This window comes from Balaenoptera acutorostrata, chromosome 3 (assembly GCF_949987535.1).
Source record: "Balaenoptera acutorostrata chromosome 3, mBalAcu1.1, whole genome shotgun sequence".
NCBI classification, from domain to species: Eukaryota; Metazoa; Chordata; class Mammalia; order Artiodactyla; family Balaenopteridae; genus Balaenoptera; species Balaenoptera acutorostrata.
The window spans coordinates 83,088,797-83,115,091 of NC_080066.1; the positions used below are offsets into that span (position 1 = coordinate 83,088,797).

A 26,295-nucleotide genomic window follows, 5' to 3' on the forward strand; every position below is an offset into this window, starting at 1 on the left:
GATTGGAGTGGGTGACAATAATGGTATTGATACTTATACATATGATGATGATGAAACGTAAATGTTGAAAAAGAAATAAAAATGTCATAAAAGAAATCCAAGGAAGGCAAGATTACAGCTGGAAGAGGATATTAGAAAAAGTTTGTGTAGAAAAATCTCTTGGGGAAATGAGCTTTCGTTAGGGATAGAATTTCTGTAGATGGGTGTTAGGGCGTTCCCAGCATGAGAAGAGGCACAGAGGCAAAGAAATCAAAAAAGCTAAAAGGCCAAAACTAGCTACTAACAGCAGAAGAATCAGGCAGCAGTGCCAAGCACAGTTTGCAAATAGGAGAGAAGGTTGGGGGAGAATTTGAGTGAGATGAACTAGACTGTGAGTTGCATGCTTCAGGGACCATTGGTCTTGCTCACCACTGTGTCTTCCACATATGGCACAGTGCCTGGCACGTAGTAGATGCTTAGTAAACATCTGCTGGATGAATGAATGAATCATTAATGAAAAGTGAAGGAGGGAACATGGTATGAGAGGCATTGAAGGAGGACTTCAGAGAAGGAAAAGATGATATCCAGATTTAAGCCTGGTTCACTGGAAGAATGTTGCTGCCAGGGATGTCAGGAGATGAAGTGGACTATCTTAGTGAGGAGACTAGTATTGCAGTACAGATCCAATTAGGAGAATCTGTTCCTCCAGATTTAATTTAATTTAATGTTTTAAAAGTTTTAATGTAGTTAGTTTGGATATTCAATTTAAATATATAATTATTTAATTTAAAAGATTTTCTTGTATTTGCTATTACAATCACTTATATTGTAATTAATTGTGTTTTGGTATGGTAGATCAGGTTATGATTGAATTTTACAAACATTTTCAACTTAATTTCTATAACTCCATGCTGACAGTGAAATAGCTTTAACTGAGATGTTGACATAGAAAATGTTCACCTTTATTGACAAAAAGTATGATTAAAAATTGAATGACATGCCACTTCACTCAAGACTTTAATAAAAGTTTTATACAGAATAAGTAATAATAAAGTATAACTTAAAGCCAGGCCACTGATGTGGCCATATACTTATTAACAGTAGTTTTCTAATATACCTCTACTGCATTTTAAATACAATTACCATACGTTCCTAATATTTCTAATAAATGCTTTCTCATTTATTCATTTTCTTTTTTCTTTTTTTCTTTCATAGCTCCTTATTCATTTTTGTGAATGTTATTCCTTCAATTTCTCTTTGATGATTTTTTCTTTCAGTCCATTCTAAAGCATTGACTTCATCTGGAGTAAGTATATATCTCAGCTTTTATTTTTTAGCTATTAGATTTTCAGTGTTTTGGAATTTGGGTTTATAGACTCATTTCTAGAGCAATTTTCTTATGTTTTTTTCATTTTGGTGTATTTTATTTTCCTTTCTCTCCCTCTATACTCAGCTGATATTCTCTGTTGGTTTTACTGTTGCCTCTGTCTACCTTTTCAAGGTCCTCAGTCCAGAATAAGGCCTGGACCATACTGATACTAATGTCTAATTAGGGAGCTTGTGGGTTGATTTAGTTACAAGTTAAAATTGTTCTAGGTCAGCTACCCTCCATAGTGACGTTAACCTCAGGGGCTAAACTCTAAAGCCTGGCACCTGCTTAACGGCCTGTGACTTCACTTCCACACACAGCACTTTGTGTTTCTGTCCCATTTTGGTCCTCGAAGATGTCTATTTTGTTTTTGAGCTTGTCTAAACCTTTTAAAATTTCTTTTAAAAAATATTTCATCCATCATTGGTATCCATTTGGAAGAAATAATTTGCTCCAGAGTCTAAACTTTGCCATCTTGACTAGAAGTCAACTGATATTTTCAAAACCTCTAGGATTTGTTAGTCATAAAACAAAAGTAGTTAATTAAACTTAAAAGCTTTTGCACAGCAAAGGAAACCATAAACAAAATGAAAAGACAACCCTCAGAATGGGAGAAAATATTTGCAAATGAAGCAACTGACAAGCGATTAATCTCCAAAATATACAAGCAGCTCATGCAGCTCAATATCAAAAAAACAAACAACCCTATCCAAAAAATGTGTGGAAGACCTAAATAGACATTTCTCCAAAGAAGACATACAGATGGCCAACAAACACATGAAAAGATGCTCAACATCACTAATTATTAGAGAAATGCAAATCAAAACTACAAAGAGGTATCACCTCACACTGGTCAGAATGGCCATGATCAAAAATTCTACAAACAATAAATGCTGGAGAAGGTGTGGAGAAAAGGGAACCCTCCTACACTGTTGGTGGGAATGTAAATTGGTCCAGCCACTATGGAGAACAGTATGGAGATTCCTTTAAAAAGTAAAAATGGAGCTACCATATGACCCAGCAATCCCACTCCTAGGCTTATACCTGGAGAAAACCATAATTTGAAAGGATGCATGCACCCTGATGTTCATTGCAGCACTATTTACAATAGCCAGGACATGGAAGCAACCTAAAAGTCCATCAACAGAGGAATGGATAAAGAAGATGTGGTACATATATACAATGGAATATTACTCAGCCATAAAAAGGAATGAAATAATGACATTCCTTAGACATGGATCAACCTAGCAACTGTCATACAGAGTTAAGTAAGTCAGAAAGAGAAAAACAAATAGGGTATAATATCACTTATATATGGAATCTAAAAAAATGGTAGAGATGAACTTATTTGCAAAGCAAAAGTAGAGTCACAGACATAAAGAACAAACTTATGGTTACCAAAGGGGGAAGGGGGGGATGAATTGGGAGATTGGGATTGACATATATACACTACTATGTATAAAATAGATAATTAATGAGAATCTACTGTATGGCACAGGGAACTCTGTGCAATGCTCCGTGGTGACCTAAATGGGAAGGAAATCTAAAAAAGAGGGGATATATGTATACGTATGACTGATTCACTTTGCTGTACAGCAAGACACTAACACAACATTGTAAAGCAACTATACTCCAATAAAAATTAATTTTAAAAAAAGTAGCTATCTGAAGTTTTTAGTAGCAAAGATGTAGGCAGCTACTGTAATTTCCCTTTGTATCCATGTACCATATTCTCTGCTTTTTGTGGCATGAGTTTTGAAGATAACTTCTTATATAATATATTCAGTATATTAGGTCATAAATTCATCTACATTGCAGAGTTGTTTCTCAGAAAATTTTCTACTTCAAGAAATTGTGTTACCTTTTCTGTAAATTTAACATGTTTGTTAATCATCATATAATTTCTCAGTGGTAGTGTTCAATACACAGATACCACATTCCCTCCCCCCATCATCTGTGTCATCCTTACTTGAAAAACTCCCATTGTCACAAATCTTTTTTTTTTTTTAATTTTATTTATTTATCTATCTATTTATTTATTTATTTATTTTTGGCTGTGTTGGGTCTTCGTTTCTGTGCGAGGGCTTTCTCTGGTTGCAGCGAGCGGGGACCACTCTTCATTGCGGTGCGCGGGCCTGTCACTATCGTGGCCTCTCTTGTTGCGGAGCACAGGCTCCAGACGCGCAGGCTCAGTAATTGTGGCTCACGGGCCTAGTTGCTCCGCGGCATGTGGGATCTTCCCAGACCAGGGCTCGAACCCGTGTCCCCTGCATTGACAGGCAGATTCTCTACCACTGCGCCACCAGGGAAGCCCCTGTCACAAATCTTTTGATGTGGATACTTTCCCCTGAGTATAGATACATTTTCTAGAATTCCTAATCTTTTTTTCTGGCATGAACTGCACTTGCAATGCATCAACTGTGACTTCCAGTTTTTGTTTATTTAAAGAATAGGAAGAATTTAGAAAATTACAGAGTAACCAGAGTGCTGAATCTTTGTATATTTTTATGATTATTTTCTGATCATAATTATGGATGATTATTTTCATCCATACCTAGTTAGACAGTTGTTAGAGTGACTCATCACCGTAGAGTCATTCAGATGTCAGGGAAGAAGAAAACTTTCCTGTACCCTTCTAGGTTCTTCTGGCTGGTCTAAGAGTTAAATTGACATGAGACAGATTAACAGGAGAAAATCAAATTTAATTTTGTACTTATGGGAATCCCACATACATGAGAGGGTTAGAGACAGAAAGGTAAAATGAGGTATATATGACATCCTGAGCTAAGGAAGGGGATAGGAGTCTGGGGCTTTCAAGGACAGGAGGGTCATTCACAGGATGATAAGCAGAAGAGCACATGTATGGGTAATTAGACGTTTGCCTTGACATATAGATGGGGCCACTTAGATAAAATCTGTCTCTGGTTATAACTCTTTTCTGGGAAAAATCCCCAACTTAAATTCTTCTAGCTCGTTAAGGGAGGGGCAGTAGTTTCTCCTGAACCCTCAGGGTCTGGATTACCTTTAGTTCAAAATAATCCTCATGCAAAAGTGATACATTTTGGGGAGGCTCATTCTGAACCTCTATACAGATTACTAAACTTTGTTTTCTCAGGGGCTATATTTTACATGCAGAATTCCCCAATTTTTATATAACTTATTAAATTACGCAATTAAAGTTATAAGCCTGGGAAAGAATATTGAGAACAAAAAGGTGAAAGTACCGACAAGCAAACATCATAGTTCCTGTGATTAGAAGGCAGAAAGTAGAACATAGCCTACCAGTGGTGAGGAGGATTGTAAAGCACGGGTTAATCTGTTGAGTTAGCTGTTAAAAAGGTCCAAAAAAATTTTTTATTTTAAACTAAAAATAAAGTTAAAATTATTAAAATGTGATTTATATTATATTTAACAAAATTTAGATTATGATTATAATTATATACTACTTCTTTAGAACAAATCATATGTTTTGTTTTATGTATTTTTTTAAATTAAACTGTATGGTACATAATATGTTACCTTTTACTTCATGTTTGAATTTCATATTGAATAATACAGAGTTACTTTAGAAAAGCATTTAAAAGATAATCAAGTGAAAACAAAAAAACAAAAACAAAAACAAAACAAAACAAAACAAAAGATAATCAAGTGTTTCACAGGCCTCTCATATATTTTATGTTACAAGTTTGTCATTTGAAGCATCTGAATTAATTTTCTCTTCTTCAGTTGTTAACTGGTCTTCTCTGCTGGATTCTTATTCGTCAATGACAATGCGTCTGACTCAGTTCCAACATCCCTGTCTGGATTTAGTGTAATCCTGCATTTTTAACAGTATTTGCTATTTACTTTGCAATTGTATTGCATTATTTGATAATCAGTCAGAACCTGACTGATGGATGTTAGAAAGGGAGGAGTGTTTGGGTACTAATTTTATAAATGATCAGCTCATTAGTAAACATTTTCATATAATGATGACTTTTTCTTCCTTATGCATCTCAGTGAATATGGTGTTTCATAAAAGGAATGCTTAGCTAATGAGGACCCTCAGTATATCTTAGAAACAATAAATAAAAAACATTATTCCATTCTTTGAAATTTTTAAGTTGATAATATCATCTGAAGAATAGATAGAAAAAAACAGACTTGAGAATCCTGACTTGGCTATTTACCAAACGGGTAACTTTGAACAAATCACTTTACTTCTCTGTCCCTCATTTTCCCTTGTGTAAGGGGAAGGGGTCAGATTAAATCATTTCTAAATTCTTCTTGCTCTAACAAAACTAAATATCTAAAATATTTGCCAGTTATCATCCATCTGTTTTCTCACTTAGGATTTAAATGTTTGTATTATTGCACAAAATCACAAGAGTGAGCAGAAGAGTGCAATTTTAAGCATCAGTTTTACCAGATGCATTTTGTATTTGTGGTAGGTTGGGCAGGTCAGATTCTTTCAAAACAAACTCAGTGGGGGATTCAATTTGTTTTCAGGAAGAAGTTTTATCAGAACATGTTGTTAGACAGTGTATTTCTACCTTCAAAGACAGAAGGTAAAAACAGTGTTTTTTAACCATTTTGTCTTTCTGAATCAGATAGGAAAGGAAGAGGCACAGCTGAACACAGCAAGATGAAGAAAAAAATAAGTGAACAGACTTTTTTTTATAAAGATGTTAGACTTATACCTTCACACCTTTTACATTGTTTTCCTCCGAACGTTTGGGTCTTTTTTGGTTTTCTTTTTTACATGTATACTGGGTTGTTGAGAGTTTGAATTTTGTGTTGTTAACTTTAGTTTTACTTGTCATTTATTCTGTGTTCTTGCTGATAGTAGAAGAATAATTTCTGCCTGCTGGCCATCTGGGATTCTACTTGTAGACTTTCTGACTCAGTAGCTTTTCCCCAAATCTATGGACTTCAGACAAAGAGCTCAGCTCTGTGTGCGTCTTTCTACTCCCCACCTGCTGTTTAGAGCATTCACATGTAGATACATCAGTACCATTTTACTCCCCAGCCTCACAAAGTTCAGAGGTTGGAATGGACCATTGTTCTTTAGTGCCACCCTCTTGCTGTCCTGATTGTAAACCATACCTCCACTCTTGCCTCAACCTGAATGTCAGAGAGCAAGACTAAACGTGATGTGAAGTTGGGGAAAAACCCAGCACCTTCTGATGTATGCAAAACCTGGACAGTACATTTTGGGGAAGTATCTGCCAAGCAATCAGAGAGCATTCTATAAACAACATGTAAACTAATAACTTAAAATTTATATTTAGCCCTCACATTTTTGCAGTGACATAGATTAAATGAAATACTCTTGTATTTAATTATTTATTCTAGACTTCTTTTTATTGTAACCAGATTGGTGAATGTTTCTAAAACACTCCTGTTATAATGATGGTTTACATATACTTTATCATTCTAAAAGTAATATAATTACATTTATATTTTTACACAACATCATTCAGTCATGATTTAGCAGGTTGCTGTTAATAGAATTCTTGTCTGAGTAATATATTGTATATAGGTAACATATAAATATAAATAAGTTTAAGAATTACCATAACCTTTGCTACACATTACTAAAAGTTATGTATTGCCCAATTCATGATATGTTAAAACCCAGGAATTACTATTATAGGTATTCATTTTCTTTCTATGTTACTTATGTCTAAAACAATGGTAAATATTGTTTTTCAAATCCTTTGGTGACGTGACTTTAAAAATATACTATTTCTTAAAAGATTTTAAAATGCTCAAACAATGATGACTGGCTAGCATTATAACATTTAATCATTTGAGTACATTCAAATATAACAATGGTTTATACATATCGTCCAATGGACTTATTTCCAAATGGAAGCCAACTGTGTTGTATGTTATATAAATTTGGAATAACATTTATGATTTGAAAATATTGTAAAACATCCAGTTGCTCCTGAGGCTTAAGGTGATCACATTTAGGGACAGAAATTTAGGATTTTTGTTTATAGCAGTACAATGGGCCTATTGTGGTGGTGTGGATCTCAGAATAAGAAGATGAGACCAGACCAGGGAATGTGTATATTGCTAGAATCATTGTTGTGATTTTTGAGTGGCCCAGTAATTGAGGAGGTCTAGCTGTTGTGTCCAGAGAATATTATAGCTTGGGGAAGTAGAAGTTCACAGGAGTGTGAAACCCTGTCTTCAGCCTGCTTCATTAACCCCTAATTCAAAAGAAACCATGGCTATAGTTTGTGAATAGGTGACTTCCTTGCTTAATACCCTTCAAGGGTCATAACTGCTCTTTGAGTAAATTTGAAACTCAACAGTTTGCAGGGCTTCAGTGTAATCTGGCTCCTGTCCTGTCTGTCTCATTCTGTAATACATTCCCGTATTCTACTCTGTAGACAAACTAATACTGTCACAGTGCATGATCCGTACATACCTTCTCACTCCTCTTCCAGCCATCACTCTAGGGGGCTTCCCATTCTCTTCCCTTTGCCTGGAATACTTGGCCTCCCACTTTTCTTCAGTTCATTTCTCCTTTATCTTTCAGATCTCAGTTTGGTGTCACTTCTGCTTAGCCTCCTACTTGTATCTTTCAGGCTGAGATGCCTTCTTCAGATCTTTCTAGTTTCCTATATTTTTCCTTATACTGCCCTCATCTAAGCTATGTGGTTATTGCTTGGCACATCTGTCTCTCCCCTCTGACTGTAAAGAATGTGAGCTGCATCCATGCAGATGCTGGGTCTTGTTCTGTATTGGGTGGATAGCTTCTCACACCATGTTCTACTTAGTAGATACTCAGCAAGGACCTCTTGAATGACAGCTGAATGAAAGAAAACCAGGCATAAACCCAAAGGATGCACTGGGAATGGTAACCTTCAAGAACATGAAGTAGCATCTCAATTAGGGAAGATGATACTCAATATTTTTAAGACTCTTGATACATAATTATCACAATATTTTTGAAAAATGTTAAGGGCATCTAGATCTTATCAGAGTTCACCTTGAAATGAGCACTCAACAGTTTGGGATACTCTACTTTTTGTTTGTTACAAATTTGTGAAAATTTTAGCTAATGTAAGGGATCAAAACTGGTATAGTATATAAAATTTTATACTTGTTTGGTTTAAAATGGTTTAAAAACTATTACCCTCTGTGATATTTTTTTAATCTCCTTTTCTCATTTTTTCTCTTGAGTATATGGCTAAATAATTTTTGTGAGTTCTTTAAATATCTAAAATATTAGCCTTTGATCATTTATGCTGTAATTGTTTTTCTTACACTTTTAAGTTTAATTTGATTAATGCACTTTTTTTTTTTAGAGGTACCTGTTAAAAACATTTAGATAGCCATATCTATTATTAACATTTTCTCTGTCAATTTGTATTACTTTTTTAAAACAGCTTTTGTTTAGTATGGTAAAATATAAATTTTGGTAGGAGTTTTAAAAATAGATATAATCAAAGGAGTCATAAGAAATCTCTGCAATTTTGTAAAAAATCAAACTGTACTTTTCAAATCTAGATATTTTCTATCGACAATATATGTGAAGTTCTTGCCGTGACATTATGTATTTTATAAAGGACTCTTTTTAATATCTACTTAATATTTTAATGTGTGCATATACCATAATGTTTTAGCCAAATCTCTATTATGGAACATTTACTTTCAGCTTATTGATATAGAAAATTCTACAATGAACATTCTTTTTCATATAATATTGTGCATCTTTGCAATTTTACCCCAGGATACATTATTTTTAAAAGAATTTCTGCATCCAAGGGTATATAATAGTTTAAGGTTATTGATATATTTTGCTAATTGCCTTCCATGAAAGAGATACCAGCTTACACCGATCATGCAGTATGTGAGAGTGCCCATTTTCTTGCCCCATTATCAAAACTGAGTATTTTAATTTTTAGTGTTCTTTACAAACCCAATTTCTGTCTCTTTGTAGGCTAATAGTCTGAACAACGGCACTGATTAATTCTCTAAAAATAGTGATAAAGTATTTTAAAATTCATCCTTAAAAATAATACATATGTTAGTTTAAATGAAATTTAAGGCAACTCTTAAAGGTAAAAAACAAAATGAGAACACAAATCCAGACAGGTAGAGAGAAAGCTGAAAGACCACTTGCTAATCTCTGGGTTCTCTCAGCTTTGGTTTTAACTGTGACACAGGTAATTAGAGGTAATTAGAGGGAATGTCCAGGCCCAGCGTATTGATGGAAAGTTAGGTTGGAGACAATCGTGCAAATCCGTTATTCTCTAAGAGCTGTATATGCAGTGAAAAAGTGAACCAACGTGAGGGATATATTCCACAAATGGAGATAATAAAGATTTTTCTGTTGGTTTTAGCCCAAGATGGATGGGGGAAAGTAGGTTTGCCTGAAAATTGATAACCATAACCTAACTTCACACAGGTTGAGGGTTAGGATTCACATTACTTGCAAGGAATGAAAAACTCTTAAGGTCAAATTTTTATTTAAATAGGGACCTGCTGGTGGTATCCCTGAGTACCTGGCAGTCAAAAACACAAATACTCTCTTGAAGAATGCATCTTTAACCCATGTCTCAAAGGATTCTCACCGATAATGTTTCACACATACACACACACACTTACAAAACATATAAGGAAACAGGAAAGCATCAGCAAAATAAAGAAGAGTCATATTCACAAGGATTTCAAAAATTGGAATTATAGATACAGAATGCAAAATAAGTATGCTTAAAAAAATAAAAGAAGGCTTGAAAAATGTAAGTAAGAAATAATTGACTAAAAAATGACCAATTTGTTAAATAAAACTTCTAGAAATGAAAAATGTAAAAGTTGAAATTAGAAAATCCGTGGATAAGTTAAATGACACAATAGAGACAGGGGGAAAGAAAACTGGCAAATTAGAAGAAATTCTTAAGTGATTGCCCAGCATGTGACACAGAGAGACAAAGAGATGAAAAACATGAAAGGGGATAGAGTGACAAATAGCTAATCAGAGTTTCATAAGGGGATAATAGGATAGAGAGAGAAGATATTCAAAAAGACAAGTCTGAGAAATTCACAAAATTAACGAAGGATAGGAATACTCAGATACAATGTAAGAAAGATTGGGGGAAAACATACACACCTAGAAGAATCACAGTGATTCTGTGATTCTACGCAGAATATTAAAGACAAGATCTAAAAAGCAGCAGAGAGAAAGGCCAGATAGAGTGACAGACTATCAGCTCTCTGTGTGACCACAGAGATCTCAACCACATCAAAGGAAACCAGAAGACTGCAGAATAATGCCTTAAAATTGCTGTGAGAGAATAAGTTAAAATAGTATACTCAGCAAAGCTATCTCCTAAGAAAAGCATGATTCCGTTGAGAGGATGAACAAAGTCAAAGTTGATTCTTTGAAAAGAAAATAAAAACTGACAAACTTCTGGCAAGAAAGAAACAAAAGCAACAAAAATAATATCAGAAATGAAAAAGGACCCATAGTTATAGGTGTTACAGGAAGTTTAAAAATTATAGGCAAATAATATAAACATCATTTTGAACAATTATAAAACTATCAAAAGAAATTAAGCACTGTCTAAATAAGTGGGAGATATAATCTGGAATTTGATAAACATCCTCAAATTTATATAAAAGAGTAAAAGAACAGGATAGGAGAAACTACCCAACCACCTCTTAAAGTCTTTTCATGAAGCTGTTATACAATGGAGTATTGTGCAGTCATAGATAAATTGATTAATGTCCCAGGGAACAGAGATCAGTGAGAAAAGGACAAATTCACAAATAACGTTGGAATAATTGAATGTCAAAATTTAAAAAAACATGAAAATTATTCCCAATTGCGAACCAAACACAAATATGAAAGAGAAAAGTATGAAAGAATTAAAAAGTTGTGTGGAACTTTAAATTTTGGAAAAAAAATAGGTAAATATTTTTATATCCTCTGGATACCTATAATTTTTAAAGTAAATATTTCATAAATTTGATAGCAGTAAAATAGGAATTCAGTGTTCATCATAAAACACTATTAAAAATAGAGAAATGACAGGCCACAAATAGAGAGAAGTATTTGGACCACATAACCAACAAAAGATTACCTCTAGAATGAATGTATAACCCTAAAAATCAATAAGGAAAAGACAAAAGAAAGTTTATAGAAGCCATAGGTAGACACTTTATAGAACAAATGTGAAAAGCTAATGAAATATTGCAGTGATAATTAACGGTAATAATTTAAAAAATGAAAATTAAAACTACAAGGGATACCATCTTATATCCCCATATTGACAAAAATGAGATCCTGTATTAATAAGGATGTGGAGCATGGAAACTCTTTATACAGTGCTACTGAGACTTATAAATTGATACAATTATTTGGGAAAATCTAACAGAGTTGAAGTTGTGCATATCCTATGAATTATCAATGTCACTCTAGAAAGTTTTGCAGATGTGCACCAGAAGAAAGTCTTCACCAGAAGAATATTCACTGTGCCTTTTTTTCTTTTTGTAATACTAAATCTTGAAGATAATTTAAATATCCATTTAAATGAATAAACTGTAGTTATCATATAGTATAATACTTTATAGTGGTAAAAATGAAAGAACTACAGCTGTAATCATCAACAAATATGAATCTCACAATCGCAAAATTCAGCATAAAAAGCAAATCATGGAAAATTATAAACAGCATAATCATATTTTTATGAAAATTGAGAACATGCAGAATCAAATAGAGTAATTAGGAATAGATATTTAAGATTAGGACATTAAATGAAAGCAAAGAAATCATAAACATGGAATTCAAGATAGTATTTAACCTCTGACAGTAGGCAGGGGTATCGAATCAGAGCAGGTTCTATTTTGTTAACCAAGATGGGGACACGGTGTTGGTATTTCTTTAACATTTAAGTTACATTATTTGTTTACAATGAAATGTATAACACATATAGAAAAAATAAAGAGAACACAGGACAAAAATGTACAGCTCAATAAATTAACACAAAGCACACACCTGCATGATCACTACATAAAGTAATAAAATATTCAGCACCCCAGAAATTATGTCCTCCCTGCCCTCCAAATGTAATCACTATCCTTATAGATTTATTATCTATGAATGCTTCCTTAAACCCTATTGGTTTCTTTGCTCCTGTTTTTTTTGTTTGTTTGTTTTTGTTTTTTATTTAACAGTTAATTATTTTGTGTCTGGCATCTTTGGTCAACATTACATGGGTGGATTCATACATTTTATACATGTTGTTAAATGTCTATAGCTCTTTCATTTTCATTGTATATTTTTCCATGGCATGAATACATCACAGTGTCTCTATCCATTCCACTGTTGATGGACATGTAGGTTGTTTCTAGTTTTAGTCAGTTATGAATAATGAGGCTCTATAGTTTTGTCCATGTTTCTTAGTATACAACATGATGATCCTAAAAAGACTAAATGTATGGTTTATATATTATTTGTGTGTATTAAACATTACAAAATAAAATAATGTAAGAAACTCCCTTTGTGAAATTAATAGGTAGTGAATGGTATTTTTATCTTAATTTCACTTTTTGATCACCACTGGTGGTAAACATGTTTTATATTTTACTTTGAATGTTATTATTTGTGAATTGCTATTGATGCTATTTGCCCATTTTTCAATCTATATAGTACTTTTTTTGATTTGCAAGTATAGCTGATTCACTTTGTTATAAAGCAGAAACTAACACACCATTGTAAATCAATTATACTCCAATAAAGATGTTTTAAAAAAATAAAATAATTGTACTATCCCTTATCTTTTTAAAAAATTTTTTATACAGCAGGTCTTTATTAGTTATCTATTTTATACACATCAGTGTATACATGTCAATCCCAATCTCCCAATTCACCCCACCACCACCCCCGCCACTTGCCCCCCTTGGTGTCCATACATTTGTTTTCTACATCTGTGTCTCTATTTCTGCCTGCAATCCCTTACCTTATTGGTGAAAAAAAAATGTGCTTTTTAAGGTTGCCCCCATTTTGCTTTTTTACTTTAAAATTTTTAATGGTTTTTACATTTTTTAAATATTTTAAAATATATCATCACTGAAAAATTTCAAAAAACTAAATCAAAAAAACAAAACAGGGCTTCCCTGGTGGCGCAGTGGTTGAGAATCTGCCTGCCAATGCAGGGGACACGGGTTCGAGCCCTGGTCTGGGAAGATCCCATATGCCATGGAGCAACTGGGCCCGTGAGCCACACTTACTGAGCCTGCGCGTCTGGAGCCTGTGCTCCACAACAACAGAGGCCGCGATAGAGAGAGGCCCGCACACCGCGATGAAGAGTGGCCCGCACTTGCCGCAACTAGAGAAAGCCCTCGCACAGAAACGAAGACCCAACACAGCCATAAATTAAAAAAAAAAAAAAAAAAAAAAAACCCTAAAGTATAAATAACATCATTTTAATCCCCTCTTCCCAGTTAACTGTTGTCAATATTCTGGTATCTGTCCCTTGTGACTAAATACACATATATATTTATATTACTATTATAGTGAACATATATAATACATAATATATTATATGTTATATATTATTATATACATATATTTATATATGTACATATGTATGTATTATATTAACCTTTAAAAATATCTACATATCCATACGTACATAGTTTTTTTTTTTTAATTTATTTTTTGGCTGCGTTGGGTCTTCGTTGCTGCGTGCGGGCTTTCTCTAGTTGCGGCGAGCAGGGTCTACTGTTTGTTGCAGTGCGCAGGCTTCTCATTGCCGTGGCTTCTCTTATTGTGGAGCACAGGCTCTAGGCGCACGGGCTTCAGCAGTCGTGGCATGCGGGATCAGTAGTTGTGGCTCACAGGCTCAAGAGCGCAGCCTCAATAGTTGTGGCGCACGGGCTTAGTTGCTCCACGGCTTAGAAGATCTGTGGGATCTTCCCGGACCAGGGCTCGAACCCATGTCCCCTGCATTGGCAGGCGGATTCTTAACCACTGTGCCACCAGGGAAGTCCCACACACATAGTTTTACAAAAACGATTTTTTCCTGCCTAATAGAACACATTTTCCCCCGAAAATATAGTTGTGCACCATCATTTAAAGATACTTGGATGATATTCCATTGTATATATATACTAATTGTTCATTCAACAAATATTTATAATACTGTATAGTAATAATAATACTGTATAGTAGCATTATTTTATAGGCATTGGGAACAAACAGATGCACAAAACACCAGGGGTGGAGTTTGAATGATACTGGGGAAAATATACAGTAAACAAATAAATATTTCATATAATATAAGGTAATAATTAGTACTATGAAGAACAAAAAGCAAGGAAGAGGATAAAGAGTAATAGGTTGGCATGAGAGTATATGGTACTAAGTAAGGCACCTTAAATGAGCAGGAACATAACTGAATTGTGGGAGCCCACCATGCCAATATCCAGGGCAAAATCATCTTAGACAGAGAAAGAACAAATGCAAGTCCACAAGGCGAGCCTTTAAAATAAAAAAAAGCAATTTGATACTGGTTCACATTTAGGTTACTTCCAATTATTAAAATTTTTAAACAAATTTGGAGAGACCATTTTTGTTAAAAGACTTCTTAAATTATTGCAGGTGTTCTAACTGTTCTTCTCAATTTTCATACCCACTTTTCCCCTATTGTATGTTTTCATGGCTATATTGATAAGAAGATATGAAAGTGTATCTGGAAGGAAGTTAATCTGATGCCATCTTACTCTATAGGCCTAATTCATATTTTTTAGAGGAAAAAATGAAAGTTTTAGAAAGGAAAAGTTTTTCAAAAAATTAGAATATAGAATGTTGAATTTAGAGGGGAATTTTTATAGCTAAGGCAAAAAATTAAAATGCCTTGGATTGTACTGCTACATAATTTCTTTTTATGCCATTTTAATATCATGGAACCTTTAATAAAATCACTTAAAAATAAGAACTTTGACACATAAATTTTTAAAATCTCCCTTAGGTCGCTGATGCCAAGTCTTTCTCAGGACCTTTTAATGTCTTGCCTGTGAAGACAAAATGGAGTAACATTGGTTTTCATATCCTTCTATTTGATCTGGAAAACCTTGTTGAACTTTTGCTGCCAACTCCAATCTGTGACGTTGACCCTTCCAGTTCATTCTATGGCAGTGAGATCCTGAGAAGAGCCAAAAGCACAGTAGAGAAGAAAACACTGACACTGAAAAGAAATAAAACTGCCTGTGGTCCTCTCTCAGTGGAGGCACAAGCCAAGCCTGTTAGTGAAAGCCCAGCCCAAGGAGAAAATACCATGAAGTTATCAGAAGAAAATGATGGCATTAAAAGGCAGAAGAAAATAAAGAGCTCCAAAAAGATGCACCTTAAGCAATCTAGAAAAGCCAATGCCAACCTCACAATAGACACAGCTAAATTGCTTCTATCTTGCCTTTTGCCATGGGGAGTGGATAAAGAATTAGACAATCTTTGCATTAAGCATCTCAATATTTTAAAGCTTCAGGGTCCCGTTTCTTTAGGACTTGCTTCAAATGAAGATCACTTCTCACTGATGCTGCCAGGTTGGGATTTATGCAATGCTGAAATGAAAAAAGACTATTCAAAAGTAAATTTATTTTCCAGGAAAGTTTTGGACTTGTCAAATAAATACACTTCCACTCTTCCAAATCAGGCTGGGATGCCAAGAAGACCGGAAAATAATTCTGATTCTTTGCAAGAGCTAAACACTATAGTTTACTTATTGAGCAAACTATTTTTAGTTAATAAGTTAGTTAACATGCCTTTAGAACTGGCATGTGGAATTGACAGGTAAGACATGCTTAGAGATTTTGACTATTCTTATTTATGACATTAAAAAAATTATCATTATTTGTTATATTTATCTCTCTAGCCTCCCTCCTCCCCACTCCCTCCCTCCTTTCCTTCCTTCCTTCCTTCCTACCTTCCTTCCTACCTTCCTTCCTTCCTTTAGATGAAGAGTAAATATGCAACATCTCCTTTAGCTCAAAACAATTTTAAGAAAATCTTCCTTTTAATTCTTTGAGATTGGAGACTACTTTGGGCAATAAATCTATATGTTTTAAAATTTATTCGTCCAACAAATATCCATTGCTCTCATAATATGTACCAGGAAATTCACAGTACTGGATGCTGAATGATTCAATAGATAGATAGATAGGTAGATAGATTCATACACACCTTGAAATCCATTATACTTGTTGTGAATTAAGTATGAACAAAAAATATTTAAATAAATGCCTATGATGATATACTTCGTATATCATTAGGAAAGGAAAAATTTGAAAATTTCTTACCTCAAATCCCACTGTTTAATTCATACTTTGGCATATTAAAATAGAAGAGGTTATCATTAATTCATTTATAGAAAGTACAGTTTAGTAATAATAGGCATTGTTTTTTGAGTGTTTAATATCTACTAGTCACCATGTAAGCCCTTTACATACATGATTTCACTTCATGTGCACAGCAAAGCTGGGGTATAGGTACGATTACTTTGCTTATTGTATAGATAAGGATATTGAGGCTTATGGAGAGAAAGTATCAACCTCAATATTAATTCAGAGCCTTACAAGCTGATTCAAGGCTGGGCATCTGTCTAACTCCAGAGCCTGATTGCTAACCTTGACTCTGTGTTTACCTTCTCCCACTGCTAAAATTCAATATACTTTTTGATAGTCTGATGTTAGAAGATTGGATTCAATTCATCAAGTGCTTACTGAATATGTCCTTAGCACTAGCTCATAGAGGAAATATAAATAAATTTCTCATTTGGGTAGGAACTAATTGAAATGATGAAGATAATGCACATGAAATAAGTAGAAAACACTGAAGGAACAAGGAGAAACATTTGTAGTATAGGTAAGTATTATAGGTGGTCAGAGTAAAGAGAATACTTAGTGTGAGATGAAACCATCAGAAAGCCTTTATAGAAGATGTGCTCCTTGAACTGCTCAGTACATGGTGGTAAATAGTCCTTGACATTTCTGTTCTTTGGTAAGAGCTCAGTTCAACAAATATCTGTGTCAGGTACTAGATAATAGAGTTCCTGCCTTCAGTGAACCTACAGTCTGGTAGCAAATCCACATGGATTATGTAGATTCAGTGTTAAGCTCCCTATCATTACAATGCTTCTATGCTATAGGGTTTTCCATTTTCTGTTTGGTGGCCCTAATAATGAGAAAACAGAGACTGGTGAATTTCCATGATTCATGTACTTAATTCTCCTCTATTTTCTTCTGTTCATTACAATATATATATATATATATATATATACACTTATATAATATATAACTTCATATTTATAATTTATATATATAATATATATGTATTTTAATTTCAGTTAGGCACTTTTCTTTCTATTACTAAGAAAATTAAATAACACCTAAAGTATGATTAAAGAAAAATTGTAGTCAGCCAAGCCTGAAAACCCGAGAATGAACCCTAGTTTTGTTGTTAAACTAGTCATGGGGCTTTGGACTAGTCACTTAGCCCCTCTGGGCCTTGCTTTCCTCATTTACAAAATAAGATGAATAGAATAGGTGATCATCAAGATTTTTTCAAATTCTTGAAAACAACTTATATTTGCTAGCATAATCATGATCCCACAGAGCAGATGAGGGACTCAGTTATTGTCGCCAGAGGTTTTCATTCTGAGTTTGTTCCAGATACTGAATACAGGATGTGAAGGATATATCTGGTGCCCTTTAGGGGGGATTAAGGGCTTTCAGCATGCCTTCCATTAAATGGCCTTAAAATCATTGCCACACATTAGTTAATTCTTTACAAAATTCTTCATTAAAACAAATTATTGAATGGAGGTGTCAGGATTAGAGACTGCTTCCCTAAATAAGCCATTTCAGATTTGATCTGCTATTGGAGACTGCATGTTATAGTTAAGGAAATCAAAATAATGTGTATTGGATTTGTCACTCCAAATCCTTCCAATAAATTTGGCCATTTTGCTAACATTTCACTGTGGCTGTAAAGGTGGAGAAATCTTTGTATGCTTAACAACTGAGTGTGTGACAAAACTGAATTTTAAGGAAAGAGCTATCTGCCTATGAGAATATCCCTGGATAGTATCTGAATTTCCTCTTATTGAATCACTGGACTAGGGTAAAGCCTGTCTTCATCAAGTCCTGATGGTACCTGGGGATAATTCTTTGGCAGCTATGAACATATTAGGATTCAAAAATGTATTACATTAGCCACAAATCACATGACCTAAAGTTGCAAGGCCCCTCCAGTAAAAGTGGATCACAAGATAATTCTGGTAAACTAAGATTCACAATTCATTTGGGGTTAGGGTTTTAGGTAAGTTAAAGTGGGGAAAAAAGATTCACCGAAGAGAATAATGTCAAAGATGTTGCTAAAAATAATGTGTTCAATTCCCAAATTTGTTAAAGTGGTCATGCAGTCATATCGTCAATTTATTTCTCAAAATGTTTTTTATACATCTTTAATAATATCCTTTGAATCTTATTTCAACAGTTCTTTCACAATGGAGTCTGTGCATAACAAGATGAAAAGTCCTGGGAATGATATTTTAAATGTTTCAAGCTTCTACGGTTATTTACGAAATGGTGAAGTTACAGATATAGTCTAATAATTTTTTTTCTTCTATGAAATAAAAGTGCTATAACTGGATAGCACCCTACAGTTTAGAATAAGAAGTGTGCATGTTTATTGTTTGATTCAGTCTGTATTTTACATGGTTATAGTTTTGTATTCTGTCTATATTTGAAATATACATGAAATTTTGTTATTAAAGTAAATATCTTATAAGACATGTAATATGATAGATTTAATCAAATGATCTTTGAAATACCTAAAAGTCTGAAACTTTTCAACAAAGGAAACATTTGAATATTAAATTAAGGTCATATGTGATTTATGGGGAATTTACTGTATCAATATCTTTATTACCAAATAAGTAATTATTATATTAGAGAGTTTTACAGTTATTTCAGAAGATTATATAATGGTCCTTGAATTCTTCTGAGTAACAGTCTTGGTGTTTGGATTTTCTTTTGATGCCAAATGGCTAATTCATCTCTAAAACCTGCTTCTCCAAATTTTTGACATCTCATTAAATGGCAATCCAATCTTTCCAGTTATTTAGGCCAAGAACTTTAATGTCATATTGACTTTCCCCTTTTTTCTTGTACCCCACATCCAATGTTTTAGTAATCATGTTGGTTCCACCTCCAGAATATATTCCAGATTCTGACTGCTTCTCTCCACCTACATGGCCAGCCCCCTGGTGTGAGCCTTCATCCCCGCTTGCCTGGATACAGAAGCCTCCTAACTACCCTCTACTCCTATTCTTGGTTCCTACACTTTATTCCCAACCAAACACCCAGAGTCATCTATTTGAAACTAAGTCAGAACCTCATGCTACTGCTTAAAACTTTTCAGTGGCTTATGTTTCACTCTGAATAAAAGCTACAGTCCTTAGGATAGCTCACAAGGCCCTGTACAACCTGTCTGCTCTACTTATGTCATCAGACACACACGCCCCTCTGACCTCATCTCTTTGTACTCATCCCCTGCTTCACGCCTTCCAGCTTTGCTGGGCTTTATAACTCTTACCCAAACATGACAGGCAGGGTTTAGGGTCTTTGCACTGATTGTTCCCTTGGTCTAGAATGCCCTTTCTCCAGATTCCACATGAATCAACCTGCTGCTTCCCACCTCCACCCTCCATCCTTCAATTCCTCCTCAAATACCATCTTATCAATGAAGGTGCCCTCCCTTCTCCCCCGCACACCCTACCCCTTTCCCTGTTTTATCATAATCCTTTTCACTATCTGACATGCTGTATAGCATTTTTTCATTTGCCACCTACTTCCTGCTACTCAAATGTAAGCTCCAGGGAGGTTATTGTTTTTTATGACAGTTTTATTCACTGCTGTGTCCCCAGTTCCTAGAACAACGCCTGCAAGGAATTAAGCAAGTACTTTTGGATTAATGGATGAATAGAAAATAGAACAATGGTTTTGGAGATAAACCACTAAGGTTCAAGATCAAGTTCTGCCACTTACTACTTAACTTTGGGTGTATCTTTTACTCCTTTCAAAGCCGAATTTACTGCATTTGTAAAATGGGAATAAGATTCCAGAATTGACGTGCATTTTGCTTCCAAAGTTGTGCAGTATATGATCAATACGTTGGGATGGCCTGAACAACACTGCACAGTGGCCCTCTCAGGGCTATTGAAAAGAATATTCATTTGGGATATTTTAAAGTGAGAGTTTATTCATAGCTTCCAATTATTAAGCCCCTAGTATATCCAAAGAATTATGCCAATGACTTTACATATATTACCTCAAATAATATATAAACAGCAGTGCACAGTAGGAGGATCTATCTCTGTTTTACCCTTGGGAAAATTGGGACTCAGAGAAGTTAGATGACACGCATAGTCAACCAGCCGACAAGCTGAAGGGCTAGGATTCCAGTCCAACTCCACCTAATTCCATACCCCTGTTCTTCCCACTATGTCAGGCCACTTCTCATATTTATGATTACAAGTCATGATTCCTCTATATGATCCCGTCTGGATTACCAGCCTTCTCCTTAGATAGTAGCCCTTTTTAGGGTCATTTGCTCTAATTTTCTTTTTTTATATAACACTGGGAAAGAGACTAGAATTTAAGGTGCAGTATAAGTAGTTTCTGCAGAGACCTAGGGATTTGCTAACCAGAGCTAAGGAGGCCCCAACTTTTCCTGTGACTGTCCCAACCAAAGCAGCCTGAGCAACTAGTGTTATTACTGAACCATCTCCCTGATGTTGAGAGGTGGCATTTATAGCATTTAAAATTCAGTTAGGTACTAAGGAAACATAGTTTTATGTTTTATAGTCGCCAGATGGGAGGTGAAGGGAAAGGAGGGATTCACTTCATGCTATTAATTCTATAAAGTCCAAGCCTGAGGAAGCCTGGGATGTTTTCTTTTTATCTTTCCCCCTGAAGTTATAATTAATTCTTTAACTCACTGTTATTGCCAAGAAAAGTTGGCTCTCATTTCCATCTCATATTAAAATTTTAACATCACATTAAAGTGTGCTGTGAAGTACCCCGTGATGCCAGTAAGTAGTTACGGTTGAGACCGATACTTAGCTTTGATGGTGGAATCACAAGGTCAACAAAGTGAGAGAGGGAGAAAGGAAAGCGATCAAAAGAAAATGCTCTGTTACCTGCCGTGCTCATGAAGAAATGGAAAATATGACTTCAAACTCATAGTGTTGTATCATATCACATCTTTTATGTACTGTTCTTGGGCATTTCAAATTCATATCATAGGTTCCATCAGGAGAAAATGATGATATTAATGAGCAGAAGTTTCTTATATATTTCCTTCATATTCTCAGTTTACATTATATCAATACCTTCTATTACATTTCCCTTGACCACTAATGTGAGATATATACACACACACATATCTATTAATATATAAAATGGTAATTCAATGAAAAGCATCTTGGACTAATACTAATTTAAATAGTTGATCCAGGATTTCAAACATACATTAATACATTAATTTAAATAGACAATTATAGCAATTTTCCCTCCAGCGCAAGCCTGCATCACTCTTCCTTATCTCGCTCCTGGATCTGGTACCTAGATAATATACTTCAGCCATCAGAAAGCCTTAATTCATTGATTTTTTCATTTGGATGATAATATGTTCATTTTCAATTAATGAAAGGGCACTTATTAAGTGCTTTTCTGTGTAGGGAACTGTCGGACACTCTATGGATCAATTTAAATAAACCAAGCCATAGCTCACTCTTAAAATTTCACACTGAACATTAGGGCAAATAGATAGAAAGAACACTTAAAAGGGCAAACTTAAAAAGAAACAATACATAACAAAATGAGTCAAATTAAAACATAAGTGCTATACCTATTGAACAGAGTAGTATAGCTCGGTAAGGACGAATCAAAGGAAGCCTTTTATAGGATTTTCTGTGTGATAGATACTGATTCATGGCAAGGTAGAATTTCAGGAATTATTTGTATGAGGAAGGAGTTGTAAAATTCAGTGATCTGTTGTGGGGGGAATGTTGGTCATTGCATTTTGTTGGCAAAAAGGTACAGAAATGGGTTTAAGGTATAAAGATGAATTTGATTTGATGTGAATGTGTATTAGTATAATTGTTTAATATATATATATATATATATATATATATATATATATATATATATATATATATAAGTTAATTAATGTTTCTTGACTCTGGCTATATATGAAAATCATCTGAGATACTTTTAAGAAGTATTAATGCCTGCCCCACCCTCACCCAGGGACCTATTAAACCAGAATCACTGGAAGATTGAACCTGGGCATCGGTGTTTGTGGGGAAAAAAAAGGCTCCCTACGTGATTCTAATGTGCAGCCAGGGTTGAAGATCATTGGGCTGCATCCATGTTTAATACTCTGAAGATACAAATGTGTTCCATATATTTCTAGGTAAGAGTGAATCCCATCTACCTGAAGCTGACATTTCACTTTTGAAGCTAATTTCCTGTTGGAAAGACCAGTCTGTCCAGGTATGATACGGTTCATGTTCTTGAAGTTATTGGAAGAGTTCCTTGCTGCTGTGGTTCATTCATACTCCCCTTTACCTGAGAGTATACGTGAGTAGGTACTCTTGTCCTCACATATTTTCTTCCAGGGTATTTCATTTAATAGGACTAACGCAGAGACTAATAATGAGGGAAAAGTGGAAAATAACATGCAAGGATGCACCAAGTTAAGGGGCATGAATAGAGGGGGCTGAGGAAGGGATATTTATGTTGTTACAGGTAACTTATTGCCCACTGAGGTTTCAGGTGGTGGCAGAAATGTCTCTTATTTGATTTCAAAATTGGATATAAAAGTCCCTAGGCTTGAGAATTTGGTAGGTATAATTAGAAATCATTTTTCTATCCTTTTCATCTGTGAGCTGATATAGAGAGCTGGTTTCCTCAATGTCCAATTTAAGTCTTTCTTCTTCTTTCAAGGATTTTTTTGTGGATAGCTTTGAACATTGTACAATAAATATCTGTGCATTGATTAGATGAATATTTATTGGAACTTTATTCTTCATGGGCTTAATAAATGTCAAATTTGCAAGACAAGAAGAGCAATAACTCCAATTACAAATGGTTATTTTTGGTTACAGGAAAACAAAGAAAGTCAACTCAGAACAAATTATGGGGGCTGACACCATAAAACCTGATAAACATAGTTGGGATGGTTATTAAAGCCATGGCCTACATGATTTGCCCCTCGCCTAACCTCTTTCTTCATCATTCTCCCCCATTCTCACTAGCCACGTTGATCTGCTTGTAATTTCCAGAACATACAAAGCTCACTTCCACCTCAGGACCTTACTATTCTCTCAGGCTGGAATTCTCATTTTTTTCCATTCATCATTTGGGTCTTTGCTCAAAAGCCAACTCCTCAGAGAAGTCTTCCCTGATCACTCCATCTAATATTGTCACCATACCTTGCTGCCCCATGCTCCAGTTACCATCACATTATCCAGTTTTATTTTCTTTGTTGTGTTTGCTTTTAGTGGAGATTATACCATTTGCTTCTTTTGCTTGCTTACCTTCTATCTTCTCACTGTAACAGAAGCTTGCTGAGAGCAGGGACTTTGCCTGTCTCACTCACCCCTTTCACCAGTGACAGTAGCCAGTCAATATATATTTAATGAATGACTGAATAGCTATGCAAAAAGCATCTGTGATAATCAAATAAATATTAGTATATGTTGACTTTACCAGCATATTTACAGTCACCCTAAAAGAGTCTCTATTAAAGGTGGGATTTTTTTTTCCCCCAGTAGCCAAAGAATTTCTCAACAGGGAAAACAATTCTTAAGGAAAAAAGAATTCAATAAAACATTTATCCTGAGTTTCTCTAATTAAAGATCTTTTGTAGTTGTTCGTTTGACCTTAAAATAAATTTTACTGTGGTTTGGATATGTTTGGACTAATGGAACTTAAGGTTCTATGATTCTATGACCTCGTGTAAAATGCTGGCAGCAGGACAAATATACTAGAGCATTTATTACTCACTCTGTATGAAGTTTAAGCTTCAAAATTCTCCCCTCATTTCTGCCACTAACCTGATGAATGACTCTGGAAGATAGGTTTAACTTGTTGATTATTTATTTTACTCATGTGTAAAGTGAGAATGAGAATTCCTGGGGCCCTCAGGAAAAACAGAGGCTCTTGCAAGTATCCATATAAATGCTTCATTAACCAATCCTCAAATTCCTTATAAAGCTGTTCATTTAAGCAGTTAGTCAAATCATGTTAACTTGAATCTGCTTTTTAATGTATTTTAGGAACACTAGGTGGTAATGGAATGATTTTGTAAAAAAGAGCATAATCCTACTTCAGAAATTGAAGGGGGCGTACCTTTAAGGGAATGGGTAAGGATGAGTTAATTTTGCAGATGAATGAGTTTGTCTGGAGATTGTTTTTTGTTTCTCACACATGAAATATACACAACAAAGAAATAAATGCTGGAGAAGCAACAGCAGGTTTTGGGGTTCCTAACTTGCATGTTTCTGAAGCAGCACTAACGTTCTTCGGATTTTATAATCTAACACCAGTGGGTGAAATCATGACATCCAGGCCTCCTGAGAGACGTATTGCTTTTCCAGGAGATGATGCAAGACATGAAAGGCTCCTGTGAGCCTGAGTGTTGGGAAAATGCTTTTATACCAGAAAATCTGGACATTGAAACCACAAGCAGGCCACGGGGGCCCTTAAGAGTCTTTATAATGCTCTGTACTATTTTACAATACTTTGCTGTTTCAAGGTGTTGGTGGAAAACCATTAACATTTTTAGCTTGCTATGGCATAGTAATACTTCTAGTAAAAAGTATATGGCCCAGATGTGGCTTCTCTTTTCTCAACCAATGGATTTTTAAACCTTATTTTAAATCTGCACATTCCTTCATAAGCGTGTAATGCTTTGCATATCTGTCTTTTCAGGAAAACTGTATATGCATTTGGAAGACAGCTTTATAGCCATAGTGCTTTCAGTTGTAGCTCAGTATTAACATCACAAAGTTATATAATGTCTACAGATTTTATATTTTGTTGGGAAAAATTCTATGCCTACTACCTACCTACAAAATTTTTTTTTAAAGGAATTCCTTTGTTTTTATTATTTATTTATTTATTCATTTATTCTTTGGCTGTGTTGGGTGTCTTCGTTTCTGTGCAAGGGCCTTCTCTAGTTGCAGCAAGCGGGGGCCACTCTTCATCGCCGCGCGTGGGCCTCTCACTATCGCGCCCTCTCTCGTTGCGGAGCACAGGCTCCAGACACGCAGGCTCAGTAGTTGTGGCTCACGGGCCCAGTTGCTCCGCGGCATGTGGGATCTTCCCACACCAGGGCTCGAACCAGTGTCCCCTGCATTGGCAGGCAGACTCTCAACCACTGCGCCACCAGGGAAGCCCCTACAAAATTTATCTACTCTGTTTATATGCTAGAGACACTTAAGTACTGACAGTCAGAAACTATCATTAAATTTTACATTCCATAGTGTATATTTTTAAAGTATACAATATCTATTTCAATTCCATTAGCATGGTTTTAGTGCTCACTGTATACCAGATACTGTAACATTATTATATGCTTATATAAGTTGTACCATTTCTCTGTGTATTGACTTCACACTGAGCACAAAGCGTATATTTTGAGTTTGTTTCCAGTTGGGTATGTGCCATTCTGTATTCACTTTTAAGTTTTGTGGCTCTGAGTATCCTGCTCATTGTGGTTAATATGTTTTATTCTGCTGTTTCTGCTTCATCTTGCTTTTTAATGATACTCATATTGATTATTCCTGCAATATGCATTTGTAGTGACAAATATGTCAAAAAGTTTCAAAATTTAACAGGTAAAAATAATATGGTCATGATATATAAATCTAATAATT

At 34.9% G+C, this 26,295-nt stretch overlaps 1 protein-coding gene across 1 annotated transcript in view; it reads left to right on the top strand.

Annotated features, from left to right (window-relative positions):
- Positions 1 to 26,295, top strand: part of WDR72 (WD repeat domain 72) — a 202,100-nt gene that overhangs the window by 100,243 nt on the left and 75,562 nt on the right. Inside the window, exons 15-17 of the mRNA XM_057544023.1 lie at positions 15,322 to 16,139; positions 18,843 to 18,934; positions 22,827 to 22,906. Of these exons, the coding sequence (XP_057400006.1) occupies positions 15,322 to 16,139; positions 18,843 to 18,934; positions 22,827 to 22,906 (990 nt within the window). The remainder of the gene's footprint in view (positions 1 to 15,321; positions 16,140 to 18,842; positions 18,935 to 22,826; positions 22,907 to 26,295) is intronic.